This window comes from Dreissena polymorpha, chromosome 13, assembly GCF_020536995.1.
Source record: "Dreissena polymorpha isolate Duluth1 chromosome 13, UMN_Dpol_1.0, whole genome shotgun sequence".
Lineage (NCBI taxonomy): Eukaryota > Metazoa > Mollusca > Bivalvia > Myida > Dreissenidae > Dreissena > Dreissena polymorpha.
Window position 1 is genome coordinate 35114786 of NC_068367.1, and position 15404 is coordinate 35130189.

At 35.4% G+C, this 15404-nt stretch overlaps 2 protein-coding genes across 7 annotated transcripts in view; both read right to left on the bottom strand.

The window, feature by feature from the left end:
* LOC127856540 (uncharacterized protein CXorf38-like) overlaps positions 1–11655 on the bottom strand; it is a 298342-nt gene extending 286687 nt beyond the window's left edge. For 2 of the 6 annotated variants that reach the window (XM_052392806.1, XM_052392805.1), the window contains exons 1-2: positions 10505–11655; positions 4062–4258 (exon numbers count right to left, since the gene is read on the bottom strand). In XM_052392806.1, coding sequence (XP_052248766.1) covers positions 10568–11467 — 900 coding nt within the window. In that variant the 5' untranslated portion in view covers positions 11468–11655 and the 3' untranslated portion in view covers positions 4062–4258; positions 10505–10567. Of the gene's footprint in view, positions 1–435; positions 4259–10504 lie in introns of those variants that run through there. The other 4 variants (XM_052392801.1, XM_052392802.1, XM_052392803.1 and 1 more) reach the window with 3 other exon arrangements.
* The window catches only part of LOC127854575 (uncharacterized), a 320519-nt gene that overhangs the window by 279073 nt on the left and 26042 nt on the right, over positions 1–15404 (bottom strand). The window lies entirely within an intron of this gene.

The following is a 15404-nucleotide window of genomic DNA, read 5'->3' on the forward strand; positions in this document are numbered from 1 at the left end:
TCAACAAACAATTGTTTATTGACGTCAACAGCAAATGCACAGGAAATGACGTCATGACGTAAACACAACAATGACGCAAATTAGCGCCAAACAGATTGAACGATTCGAATTCCAAATAAAAAGTATATCCCAAGAAACTTGGAAGATATATAATTAAGTGTTGCAAAACAAAAACCGAATGGTATTTCCAATATATATACATACTTTGAATTATCGCGACCAATATTTTTTTCGTTTTAAATGAAAGCTATTCAACACCAATTTGTGTGACACCTGTGGTAAAGATATTGAGACTATAGAACATCTATTATGGAATGTAAACACATCCAACCTTTATGGAATTGGTTGACGCCTTTCTTGTACAAAACTGCACGTTAAACTATCCTTTATAATGTTAGCTTAAGATATAAATCATTAAAAGCACTATATGTAATGAAATTGTGAAGTTTATTATTATCTTCGACATGGAACCCAGGAAATTAAACATTTTAATTGTGAAAGAGATAGCCCTTAGTTATGATAGGTTGCATATTTTTGGAACCAAATGGAATCGCATTAATGCTAGTCAGATCATCATTATCGTCGTCATCATCATCATCATCATCATCAGCAGCAGCAGCAGCAGCAGCAGTATCATAATCACCATCGACATTATAATAAACGGTATTCTTGTCAAATTAATTGCACACACGTCATCATGTATCATCATTGTCCTTTAGCTCTTCATATTATCATCATATTCAACATCATCATCATCATCAATAATATGTTAAACAACTCAGCTGAACTTACTTTTGCATCAGATTATCATAATTATAGGAACTACATTAACAATAAGAAATGGCATTAAGTCATCGTATTCATACGGGAATCATTTACAACTGTACACCATTTACCTCTTCTACAGATTTAAATACACATTCCATACTCGTAATCAGTCAAGTATGCACGCCATACATTTTAGCATCAAATTGCTGTCATTTAGTCGAATGTATTACTTAATTTCTTCATGGATATGGATCTTGAACACAGGTAACCGGAAGTGGCATTGGTATCCGAGCCAACATACTGCACAAACCAATGTTCGTTTAATTATATGTATATAATTATTTACACAATATTTCAAACTATTCCGGAAATGTATGATGATCATGTTAATATCAATTTCATGACTCATATATTACTTCACTTTATCTAGGCTTGTTCTTTAACACAGTTAATCTGAAGTCGCATTGATATGCGATTAAGGACGTCACCATAAATACATCTTATATACCTTTTAAAATGCTCATATTCATAAATATCATCACTGTTATCACCATCATCAACAACACATTTATAGGTGTTAGGTTTCCGGTCATATATTCGAAATCGTTTCACTTCAACATGCTCCCGAGCTTGGAGTTCCTGTTGGATGGGAATGTATTCCTCTGGTGGAATGTTATTTATCGTGCCCTCTGTTATTTTAATACCACAACCGAATACCAATATAAACAGAATTGATTGAGTACATGCTGACAGTTTGTTCACCAGGTGGCGAAGTTCTGCTGGAGACAATGCATCATAATAGGCAGTCAAATTCTTCAGAGATGGGGGAAGCTGCAGGTCGATAAATACAAGAAACTGCATTGTTAGCGTTTCCAGCTGTGAGAGGGATGCTAGTGACTGTGACAGTGACGATACATGATCCACCTTCAAACCCTCACCCTGAAGCCTCAGATGTTTTACATTCAGACTGTTCAGAGTCTCCCATAGACCAAGAGAGTCCAACATAAACGCGAATGTACATGTATTGTTTAAATCCGTTGTTATATGTCCGTTTGTATTTGTCTTGCTGTCTGCATCCTCCACACACGATGGCATGTCATTGCCCCGCAGACTGGTCTTCACCTCTGGATCGAATGAGGTTATGTTACAGTCCGCCAGAATGCAATCCACCCTATGATCGAAAGTCAACAGCGTGCTTAACAGACAGCGTAGCCAGGTGGATGAACATGTGAATCCGCACAATATAATGACTTCTATGGAGGGCAGTATTGGAGTATAGTCTGCACATTGGGCTGGATCAGCACCATTAAGTAGACACCATGTATAAATGGCCTCATTGTTTAAACTGTTGAAATCAAAATCATTAAAGCCAATTCGAGTAAGTTTGTTATGTATGAGAAGTGGTTTTGGTAACAATTTCACTTTATTACTGATATCTATCGACTCTATATTTTCAAACAGTGCCAAATCAAGTCCTTCATATGTTGTATGTAGTGTGACACATTGAAGAGTCTTATAGTTATTAATAGAGAGTGGTAACAAAGTTACTCTTTTTTGCAGATCAATTAACAGTAATTGTTCAAAATGTGACAAGTAAAGCGCTTCATATTCACAATAATTTTTAATACTTAGATATTTGAACTTTTTAGACCCACCAAAGCATGTGGTTGCACCGTTATATCACCATCAATGAGCTCCAGCCGTTCGAGGTTGTGACACAATGACAAGTCAAACTCGATACAAGATGTAGACGATCTGACTCCGTCCTTATCGTTTAGTGTAGATGGCCCATGATCCTCACGTGCAGGTAAGGCAACCTGTCCAGGTTCATGACAATCTGTAGACGACGCGTCTTGTGAACGTCTCGTTACATGTATGTTGAACCCACGACAGTAAACCGTTAAAGATCGAGCACGTGTAGTGTTCAGTGCCCAGATCTGGATCAAATCTTCCGCATTATCACTTCTGAAGTTAAAGTGACTCAGATGTATGTTTATTGGAGTGTTCTTGTTGGCTACAGCCTCCTTATAACCCGAGAGGATGCAGTCTTGGAAATAATTGTCTAATTTATAATACGCGTCTAGCACATTAATCAGTGTAACGTCACGCTCATTCATCATTGCAGATAGTTTATTTGCTGCCGAGATGTTGAAGCCACACAGGAATATAAAAAATTGAGATATATCACGATATGATTTGTCATTGCGTAGGAGATATCCGGAAATGACGTCGTCAATTACGTCTGCATTCCTATGGATATGAAAAGCAGCTAGGAATTCCTGGATGGTTTTATGGACAAACGACAATGTTTGATCAGTACATTTTTTACCTTTTCTTTGAGATAATAATCCTGAATCGAGTGCGAACTGCTTTGCAGTTTCAGACAAATAATCCATCAAGTTTGTGTCGCTAAACACTAGTGATGATTCCTTTTCATTTGAAAACAAAAACGAGAACGCAGCTTTGGCAATGGAATCTATATGTTCAATGTTTGGTTTCACATATTTCGTTCCTGAAAAGCAGTGTGTAGTCGATGGGTGATATCGATCGAAATAACCAATTTGTGAGTTAGCTTTTTTTGCACAGATTTTCAAGCAGGGTAGTGTACAGTTCACACAGTGACGATCCGGTGAGACGCTCAGCCATATCATCTGCCCAGGTACAGAGGACAAGAGTGTTAAGCATCGGCGAAGATGACATTGACTTAAGGTTGCGACTTTTGAGGAATTTTTTAAACAGCTTCACGCTTTTTTTATATCATTTGATTCGTCAAGTAGGCATCGTAGTATCTTTTCATTGAATTCTTTAGGGTCGCTTATACCCTCTAGATCAAACAGAATGTCTATTCGTGAATTTCTGATACGTTCATCAGCGAGTTTCCATGGTCGAGTAGTTGTGAGCACAATGCAATGGTCCTTAGGAATTCCGTCCATCGAGGGCAGAACTTCTTCACCAGGCCATTCATCGAGACCGTCTTGAACGACGAGATACATCACATTTTTCATGATTTTTAATACCAGTTTGTACGCACTCTCCCATTCGTCTTCTGCATAGATTTTGTAGATGAGCTGTGTTTTTATCATCTGCGTTACATGTGTCTGTTCTCTCGAATCGCGCAACGAGATGAAAAACAGAAACCTGAATTTCTGAAGGGTATCGACGTCACCAAACATCATTTGTTCTTTTGTAGATTTCGCGATCAGCGCATGCACATTACACCAATCGTGAACTAATTTGGCAGCAAAATACGATTTTCCGTTGCCAGGCTCGCCTTGTAAATATATACGTTTAACCCCTCCGCAAAAGCAATCTCTATATTTGTATATTTGTTCTTGTTTCACGTGTTTACCATCTTTTTCAATTTTTATCCTGTGTATTATTGGCTTGGCATAGATGTCTTGTACTCGTATATCGAGACTGGGGTTCAATGTGGACAGGGGTACGCAGATAACACTGTCACGGTAATGGTCGATCAATCGGCTGAGAAGATCTGAAATAATAAAATTATAATACAGCTCGATATAAACGGATAACGGTGTTGAAGGTTTCTTTTTGCAAGAAGGCCAATTGTCTTAGGCCGCTCCCCTGAGACTAAAAGGAACTGAACTGTTTTGAGAAGCTTGTGTAGTGTTTGTGTGATAAATATGATTTATCAGCTTATTTTATACCCAGATTCAATTTAATCATGACTGAAATGGCATAATAATACAGTAACTAATCTGATTATGTTCCGTATAAATGTAGCAATTTTAATGTACTGACATGGTTTAAGTGAAAACTTGTAATACAGCTGCCAAACCACATGGTGAAAATTTGTTTCAACGAACGAAAATCATTTTGGAACACATGCTAAATATCATTAGAACACATGTTTTGAGGAACGTTTATTATGATTGGACCACACATGTAACTTGTGTTAAAGTGTTAAAATAGTTTACAATATCTATATAAGGGAAACTGTCCCGCAACTAGCGGTCATGATTTTTAACGGACTGGAACCATTTGCGAACTTAGCCTATATACAATAAGGAATATTCTCTGGTAGAATTCGATATAGACCTGATGAATATGTGAATTCTAGAGTGTTAAAAAGTTGTTTCTCTTAATATCCTGTTGAACAAAATTTTGACCGAGCGTGATTCCGGTTCGAATTCAGCCGAGATTGTACTGGGAACAATGTTCTGACCAAGTTTCATGAAGATTTGACAATGAATGTGGTCGGACTAAAGCTTTCAGTAAGCATATGTTGTGTTGAGGTTACATAAGACAATCAAGTAAATTACAAAGTGTTAATGGGCATTTTACATACAAGGTATACAATTTACAAAATACTCAATATATTAAATTTGTTTTGGCTACAGGGATTTCTAATTTTACGTAATAGCGATTAATTGTGTTGAATAGTGTGGATCTTGGTCAAATCTATCATTCTAATGAATCTTTTGGGATCCTAACTATATGACGATTAAGTGGGTATTTCCATAACAGTTTTGCTTATAAACAAAAAGTTACTGTTCATTTATGTTTTGATCAGTTATTAAAACGATAATAGTTATGTATTACTGAAATTGTTTGTTAATTGAAATTATTCATTATGAGGTACAAAGCGGTGTATATGAGGTGCAAAACTATAGTTTGACGGTGTGACATGCAGTCATGTGATGCACGAGATTTATATGAGTCGCGTGCATCACATGACTGCATTGTTTCGTATATATACTTCGTTTTGTACTTCATTGATTACGCTTGTAGTAAATTGGAATCACGGGATTAAAAGATGTTAAACAAAAGGTGAAACGTTTGTTTGAGTTTCATATTGTAATACTATCCTGTGTGGCAAATGAAGCGCCGCCATCACGGATATTGGTTATACCAGGCATATCTAAATGTCCATGATTTGGTTTGCATAGGGAGAATGGCCAAATAAATAATGTAATGACCAATCCTGTGAATAAGTTATGTTTCCGGACCAAGAATCGAGCCCACCGACCATGATGTATGTGGTTAAGCGCTCTTATAGCAACCGAGATTGCAAGCGTATGTATTAATCAAAGCGTTGAAGGCGCTGTAGGTGTTCGCTGTTGTATAAGTTTAGACGCAACTTAGTTAAACAAATTATGTTATAGCTATTTTTATTGCAAGTTTTAAATGAACACAACCCATATTTAAATTTATAAAGGGTGTGTCTTAAAGCACAGGTCCAGATGTTGTTGTTTTTTTTAATCATTTATAGAAAATATAATTTAAGCTTCATTTTGGGAAAAAAGGGCTTAATGCATAAGCATAAATTGTTTTCCCAGTACCAAAGATTCTCTTTAAACGAAAAACATTATAAAATCATTAATGTCGTCCTTGATTAGCTTGTGCGCATTGCACAAGCTAATCAGTATACAAAGGCTAATCTTATTTGATATGCATTAAGCCCCGTTTTCCCTGAAAGCAGCCAATATGTACAGATTTCAATGAAAACACTAGACCGGCCAATCTCGTTTTACAAGCTGTTACACACTATTAGTCATATACACCCACTGGCAGTGTACCAGTGGTGAACTATAAACAGGCAAATGTGGTGGTTATCTTTTCTAGCGGACGCTCGTGGCATTTGTCGTCTGCTGCAACAGGCAGTGGTTGTCTTTCCATAGCGAAGCTAAGGCTTCTAAGCACATACTGATTTGCAAAGTATGCTCTGTAACATAAGAGTGAGCCAACGCTCACACTAAGAACTGCATTTTATGCATTTTAGTAAATGATTTGTATCACATGGTGCTGTCAGTAATGGTTAAAATGGGATAACATTTACCACTTTTAATTAAAGTTTGCGGTACATTTAAAGTTGAAATAGCAATTACCTAACACTAATCATTTTACATTTACAAAAGATAAGGAATGTTGATTTTTAAAGCAATTTTTAATTAAAGTTCATTGAAAATCATAATTCCCTCATTATTGTTAGAACGTTCATGTTTTTCAAAAGACCGGGACGTTTCTCAAACTCGGCCGAGATATCATTAAAACAATGTTCTGATCAGGTTTTATGAAGATTGGACAAACATGTTACTTTCAGATTATTCAAAAGTTTTCACTAAAGCAATTTAAGGAACAAGACACTGAAACAATTTTCGAAATAAGCTGTTGTCATGATTTGTCATTAGAACAAATATTTTGAGAACGTTTCATGAAATTGGGCCGAATATTTTATTAATGTCACATAGTTTCAATATAGACATATAAGGAAAACTGCCCTGCCCCCACCCACTTCGGCGGCCATCTTTTAAAATTGACCAGAACCATTTTCGAACTCGGTATATAGAATATCTAGCTGGTAAAGCACTAAAAGCACTAAATATTTTATTCATTACATGTAAAGAATTTGATTTAAAACCTAAAACGGTATGTCAGTTGTTTGATGCTTTTGTTGGTTCAATTCTTAACCATGCATAGGAAGTTTGAGGCAACACAAAGTCAAAAGAAATTGAACGAATACATTTTAAAAAAAAATTGCAAAAGATTGCTGACTGTTCAACAGAACACTTTTTATGCAGCAATATATAGGGAGTTGGGTCGTTATCCTTTATTTATTAGTCGTTTTATTAGAATTGTTAAATACTGGTTTAAAATTTCAAATTCTGATAATATTATTATAAAAATTGTATATTTACAAACCCTGCAAGATAGCAATAAAGGACATATAAATTGGGTTACTAATGTTAAAAGGCTGTTAGACACATATGGATTTTCACATGCTTTTGATGACGTTAATTTGGTCGATGTTAATCTGTTTTACATCAATTTAAATGTAGAGTTATTGATACGTATATCCAGGACTGGCATATGATTGTCGACAACAGCCCGGTTCTGGACATGTATTGTGTATTTAAACCTGTTTTTGTATATGAGCATTGCCTTGATCATATTCCTAAACCCCTGAGGGCATACATTACTAAATTACGATTGTCAGTTCTTCCACTTAGAATAAAGACTGGAAGATATGCTACTCAAAACACCCCAAGAAACGAACGGCATTGCCTATTATGTAACGAATCAGATTTAGAAGATGAGTTCCACTTTGTATGTAAATGTACTGAATATATCACTATCTGAAAGAAATATATCAAACCATTTTACTACAATAAACCATCTGTATATAAATTCCACAAATTACTAAATGTTAATAACACAAATGAGCTATTAATGTTGGCCAAATATGTTTAATATGCGTTAAAAGCAAGAAATACATTTATGAACAAAACTTTGTAGTATACATAGGGTTTTTCCCCTAAACACTAATACTGTACGAATACTTGTTATATCTGATCTTGTTAGGCATTTAATTAAATGTTATAACTTTTCATTAAGTAATGTATAAACATATAATATATGTAGTTTTTATGTATTGTAAACCTGTATCTAAACATAACACAATGTTAAAAAAATGTTTAAAACGTGACATCATGTATGTATATGTTATTGATGTATTTAGATGATGTACTCTGTACAAGTCTCAATAAAGTGTCTTGTCTTTTCTTGTCTTGTCTATTATTTGAACACATATTATGAGTTAAGTTCGATAAGATTGAACAAAATGTGACTAGCGTGCTCACAATGGTGAACCATTGGCATTCAAAGGAATTTGTCCCACCTCCTTTTCAAAGACAGGAAGCAATTTCCAACTCAGAAAAATATCAGTAGAACAAACAATCTGAGAAAGTCATGAAGATTGGAAAAATGTCGTATATAAGAGCGTTTAAATATATATATATATATTTATTTATTTTTGAAATTTTACATAGTTACCTACTGACCCTTGTGATTCACTTTCGAACACGGCCGAGATATCATTTGGTTAAATGATCTTTTCTAAAAGTTTCATGAAAACAGGGGAATAAAATATAAATGTGGCCTATAAGATATTTCCAAGGTAATTTTGACGACACACGACGAACGACAGACAAAAGGTGATCACAAAAATCCACAATGAGCGCGTTGTTCTGTGATACTCTAAAACAAAGGTACATCGTTAAGACGACGAAAATAGTTTAACTGAATACACTCGTATTAGTTGTATGCGTAAGACTCCGAGGGTAAACTCAATGAGACATGTGCATTCATGTTCATGGGACAGAATGACGTACAATCTGGTCGACGGACAAGACTAATTGACCGCCATATCGGGTGGACGGACTACTAGCGTGAATCTAAAACGTGTCTGTATTTCGTTTACGCGGAAGAGGTTGGCAAACAACCATATTCATAAGTTTAAATAATGTGTTTGCAGTCTAATTGCTAATGTACCAAGAGTATTTTAGTTACCAGCGACAAACGAAAACAATGCCCTATTAATAGTAATGCAACAACACTGCTGCAGTTTATGTAACGGAATAACGAGCGGACACGTCAGTTTATGTTGTAAAGTTTTATTTATATTTTTTATTTTCTATATTTTTCTATTCACTTTCAATTTTTAAGAATAATTTATCTAGAAATGTGCGCTTTTTACTTTAAATAATAAGAATTTAAACACTATAGATCTAATATGATAGTAGTGGTACCTATAAGAGAGATAACCGCTGAGACGAGTTTGTCAATCTCTTCACAGTGCTTATCTCCCCAGACGAGTTGAAGGTAATTAGTGCAGTCTCAAGTAAAATTCTTTGGAATTTAAACGTTTGTCTACTATACGGAAAGGCCGTGCATGCAATTATCGACCAACAATATCGTTTTAAAAATGGTAACATAATAAGCACATAAGCACAGATTGTAGTTATGCCTGAGTCCGAAAAAAAAATCGTGATAGTTTAGTGTATTTAAAATAGAATTACAGGCCTATGTAGACATAAAAGCATATCAGTAAATAAAACAATCATGGAAAATTAAAATAAATAATATAACGTGATTTGATGTGTACAACCTATATAACCGTATGGTATTTGAGCAATTTTTGTCCATGCAGAGCCTTATCAAGTTGGCAAATATCGGGTACCACTATGAGTGAATTTGGTGCACTTAATTTTGCAGTTAATTATATATATATATGTACTAACATAACGGAAAACGTGTGTTTTTATAGATATGTATAAATGTTTTTGATGTCTAACGATTTTTAACATATTTTTTTATTCAAGATTCTGGGCAAGAATGCTATAATCATGCTAGTGTTAGTGTATTTTGAATAGAAATACAGGCAATTATAGACAGACAAGCATAATAAAACAAAATCATGAACAATTAAAAAATGATAAAAAATGATATAACGTAACTTGCTTTGTTATACGTAATCCGTAATACGTAATCGTATGGTATTTGAGCAATTTTTGTCCATGCAGAGCCTTATCAAGTTGCCACAATAAATGAATAAGGTCAATTCTGCAGTTAAATATATATATATATATATATATATATATATATATATATATATATATATATATATATATATATATATATATATATATATATATATATATATATATATTTACTAACATAAATAAATAACGTGTGTTTTTATAGATATATCAACATGTATATGCTGTCTAACGAATTGTAAAATGCATTTTCAAGATTCCGGGTAAGAATGTTATAAAGAACGATTGGCCTGTTTACCTCAATGTATTGCAACTAATTTCTGAAATGTTTACATAAATATAACGCGAACCAAAGAAAACCGACATTGTATTCTTTTATGGTATTATTCTTTCTCAGATAGGCATGAATACTTCTTGGATGTTGTTTCTTTGCTTACCGTTGCATTGAAGAGCGAAATCCTCGTCCTCCTTTTGTGTCTTGATACCTGTAAGATCCGATTTTAACTTGTCACCAATTGATTGTAATTCACTTTGATGTGTTTTGCCTGTATATTAAGTTTCGTCACACAGGCCTCCGTGGCAAAAGTAACAGTGTCCCGTACTTCAACTGCGGCCGACTCTATGACCCCTTTACCTTTGATCATCGTAGTTGTGACTTCCTTTACACCAGCCTCTGTGGCAGAATTAATATCGTCACGACCTTCCATTGTGGCCGACTCTATGACATGCTGTCCCTTGATCACTGTAGCATTGACCTCCGTCACACCAGCCCCCATGGCAGAAGTAACAGCGTCACTTCCTTTTATTGTGGCCGACTCTATCACCTGCTGTCCTTTTATCACTGTAGCATTGACTTCCGTCACACCTGTCTCTGTGGCAGAAGTAACCACTTCACATCCTTCAATTGTGACCAACTCTATGACATCTTCACCTTTGATCATTGTAGCTGTGACCTCCTTTACACCAGCTTCTGTGGCAGAATTTATATCGTCATGACCTTTTATTGTGGCCGACTCTATGAATTGCTGTGCTTTGATCACTGTAGCATCGACTTCCATCAGGCCAGCCTCTGTTGCAGAAGTAACGTCGTCACGTCCTTCCATTGCTTCCGACTCTATGACATACAGTCCTTTGATCACTGTTACGTTGACTTCCGTCACACCAGCCTCTGTGGCAGAAGTAACCGCGTCACGTCCGTCTATTATTGCCGGCTCCATTACCTTCTGTCTTTTAATCACTGTAGCATTGAATTCCGTCGCACCAGACTTTGTTACAGAATTAACAGCGTTACGTCCTTCTATTGTTGCCGACTCTACGACGTGCTGTCTTTTTATCACTGTGACATTGCCTGCCGTAGCACCTGTTTCTTTGGCAGAATTTAACGCACCATGTCCTTCCATTGTGACCTCCTGTCCTTTTATCACTGAGGATTTGACTTCCGTAACACCAGCCTCTCTGGCAGAAGTAACAGTGTCCCGTCCTTCAATTTGGATCCATTTTAAAGTTCGTGTTTTTTTTCTATCCGTGACTAAAAATCATCTTCGGTTGAAGAAAATTTACCAGAACATGTAATCGTTTGTTTGCACCTTCTGTGGTACCTAAAACAAACAAATATATGTCAAAACTGTTACATGGGGCTCAAAAACCAACGTATACAATAAACTTTTAAAATGATGAAAGGTCCTCACAATAAAATCAGCATGTTCGCTAGTCGGTCATTTTTATTATGCACAACATGTCATGGAACCGAACAATCGATGAAGCTCCAAAAGCTTTATCATGCATTATTGTTCTCATCCAATACTTTAATACACCACCAACTATAAACGCACAATCATAAAAAAATGTGAGCACCGCCTCTTAAGGAACGCCATAGCTGTCTTGAGTTGTTACATTTCTTTCTGTCTTCTTTAAAAGGTGTCTTACTATGTCAAACCGTCGTGACAGTTTGTCAATATGTGGTGTTGACTTGTCAAAATAAGTCTTATTACGTCAAACAGTCGTGTTAGCATGTTCAAATGTGGTGTTGACTTGTCTAAAAACTGTCATATTATGTCAAACCGTCGTATTATATTGTCTAAATTTGATGATGACTTGTCAAAATACAGTCCTATTATGCCAAACCGTCGTGTTATCTTGTCCAAATGTGGTGTTTTGACAAGTCAACATCACATTTGGGCAAGATAACACGACGGTTTGACATAATAAGACTGTATTTTGACAAGTCAGCACCAGATTTGGACAAGATAACACGATGGTTTGACATAGTAGAACTGTATTTTGACAAGTCAACATCACATTTGGACAAGATTACTTTTTGACATAAAAAGACTGTGTTTTGACAAGTCAACATCACATTTGGAAAAGATAACACGACGGTTTGACATAATAAAATTGTGTTTTGTCAAGTCAACACCAGATTTGGAAAAGATAACACGACGGTTTGACATAGTAGAACTGTGTTTTGACAAGTCAACATCACATTTGGACAAGATTACTTTTTGACATAAAAAGATTGTGTTTTGACAAGCCAACATCACATTTGGAAAAGATAACATGACGGTTTGACATAATAAAATTGTGCTTTGTCAAGTCAACATCACATTTGGACATAATAACACGACGGTTTGACATAATAAGACTGTATTTAGACAAGTCAGCACCACATTCAGAAACGATAACAAGACGATTTAACATAATACGACTGTGTTTTGACAAGACAGTAACAAATATGGACAATTTATCACGACGATTTGACATAAAAAGACACTTTCTAAAGAAGACAGCTATGGCGTTCCATAGCCTCTGAATGTCCATGCAAAGCATTGTGGGTTTAAAACGGTTAGAGGGCTACTTTAAGCTCAAACTTTCCATCATGATAATAAGGATTAATACTAATCTAATACTCATAATAAAACTAATAATAATAAAAGTTATTATTATTAATAATCATAACTATTACTATCATTATTATCTTTATTATCAATCATATTACTTATAATAATAATAATAAGAAGAAGAAGAAGAAGAAGAAGAAGAAGAAGAAGAAGAAGAAGAAGAAGAAGATGAAGAATATTAATAATAAGAATAATAATAATAATAATAATAATAGTAGTAGGTTTACATTGGAATTATAACATATTAAGTTGAAAGTAGAAACTCACCTGCGCGCCATTAAATTTTCCTTATAAACCAGTTGCGATCCGCTCCCAGCCTTTACAAACTGCTGAATAAAAAGTGCCCCGACAAATGCCGGGGGTCTAGGGAGATAGGTTATATGAGAACCCATTGCTTTTGTGCTGCAGGTTTGAAATCCTTTATTTGTAAAAGCTTCAAATGGTGCAAACGTTGTAATGAAATCTTTCAAACTAATCAGTACCGCGAAGGTTATGTCTTAGGTATGCGACCGGTAATGTAACTCTTCTGAATTGTAAAACAAAGCAGGGTCCATAAATACGAAAAATCGATCGGATAATGCGGCGTCTCATCTGGGTCTACGCTGTTTGCAATGTCCTTTTTTCAGGACACTAGGCATGAATGGGTTAATATTAGTAAATGTCTTTGCGTTCTTCATTGCATCATTCGTGCTTATGATCTTGAGGTAACCTAGCTGAAGTGCTAATCTTTAAACTAAAGACGTCCTTAATGTACGCTGATATCACTCTACCGATCGATTTTTCGTATTTATGGACCCTGCTTTGTTTTACAATTCAGAAGAGTTACATTACCGGACGCCGCATAATGCGGCGTCTCATCTGGGTCTACGCTGTTTGCTTAAAGGAATTTCTGTAATAATTGTTCTAAATATAGAAAAAAAATATACTAGACATCCCTAATTTTGCAAATAAATTGATCCAACTTAGAAGGATGGGAGAGTCCACTGGGCATAAATGGGTTAAAATAAAACAGTTGCGAGTACGGTATGTTGTTAAACATTTTACCGTACACACGTTTTGCGACAGACTTATTATCCCCAGCCATCGGCGGAGGGATATTGTTTTGGCGTTGTCCGTCCTTTCGTCCGTCATTCCGTCCGTCCGTCTTTCCGTCCTTCCATCCGTCCGTCCGGCACTTTTGTTTCCGGAGGCATATCTTGGAAGTGCTTTAGCGGATTTCATCGAAACTTGGTATGCGTATATATATGGATAAGAGGATGATGCACTCTAAATGGCATTGTACACCATCTGTTAATAACGGATTTATTGCCCTTTGTATCTTGAAAATATGCTTTTTTGTGTGTCCGGAGCCATATCTTGGAAGTGCTTTGGCGCATTTCATTGAAACTTATTATGAGTATATATATGGATTAGAGGATGATGCACGTCAAATGACATTGTACACCATCTGTTAATAACGGAGTTATGGCCCTTTGTATCTTGAAAAATGCTTTTTTGAGTGTCAAATATAACACTTTTGTGTCCAGAAGCATATTGGCGGGGGATATCTTTCCAAAGAATTTGCTTGTCTTTAAGAGAGTCGTTCATGCATGTGTTTACTTGAACGAATGAAACATAAAAGCAATTTAATTTAATTTTAAACCGCAAGCGAAAGATGAAAACCTTACAATACAGACACATATGGTTTTCACCAGGGTTCAAGACTACGACACCGGACTCCATCTGATTACTGATAATTAAGATTTAACACTAACATGCTTGATCACCTTTCAATTAGATTTATACACTAGCATGCTTTTGAATATTGTCATGTTATATATTCTTGTATTTACAGCATTTTAAAGATAACAACAACGCCGTTCCTGTCAACTAGAAACAGACAAAAATGTAATACACTTAAAGGGATCTTTCCACGGTTTGGTAAATTGACAAAATTGAAAAAAATGGTTTCAGATTCGAAAATTTTCGGTTTAGTTATGATATGTGTGAGGAAACAGTATTACTGAACATTTGCCATGGTCTAATATAGCCATTATATGCATCTTTTGACGATTTAAAAACCTAAAAATTATAAAGCGTTGCAACGCGAAACGATTGAATAATTTGGAGAGTTCTGTTGTTGTCGTTTAAACTTGTGAAACTACGAAGATTGCTTATATAACGTATACATTACGCATCTTATGTATGCTTGGCAGGATGGCTCAGTTGGCTAATGTGTTTTTACTACAGGATTCCGGAGATCACTGATTCGAGCCCTGCTGCGGGCTACATTTTTTCCTTTTTTAAATTTTATTTTTGATTTTTTACTGGAGCTTTTAAAATTTTATGTTTACATTTATCAAAATAAAGCATTTAATGACAAACTTCAAAACATGCCAAAATCTGTGGAAAGGCCCCTTTAAAAATTTCAATTACTATGTTATGAATATATGTTTTTCAG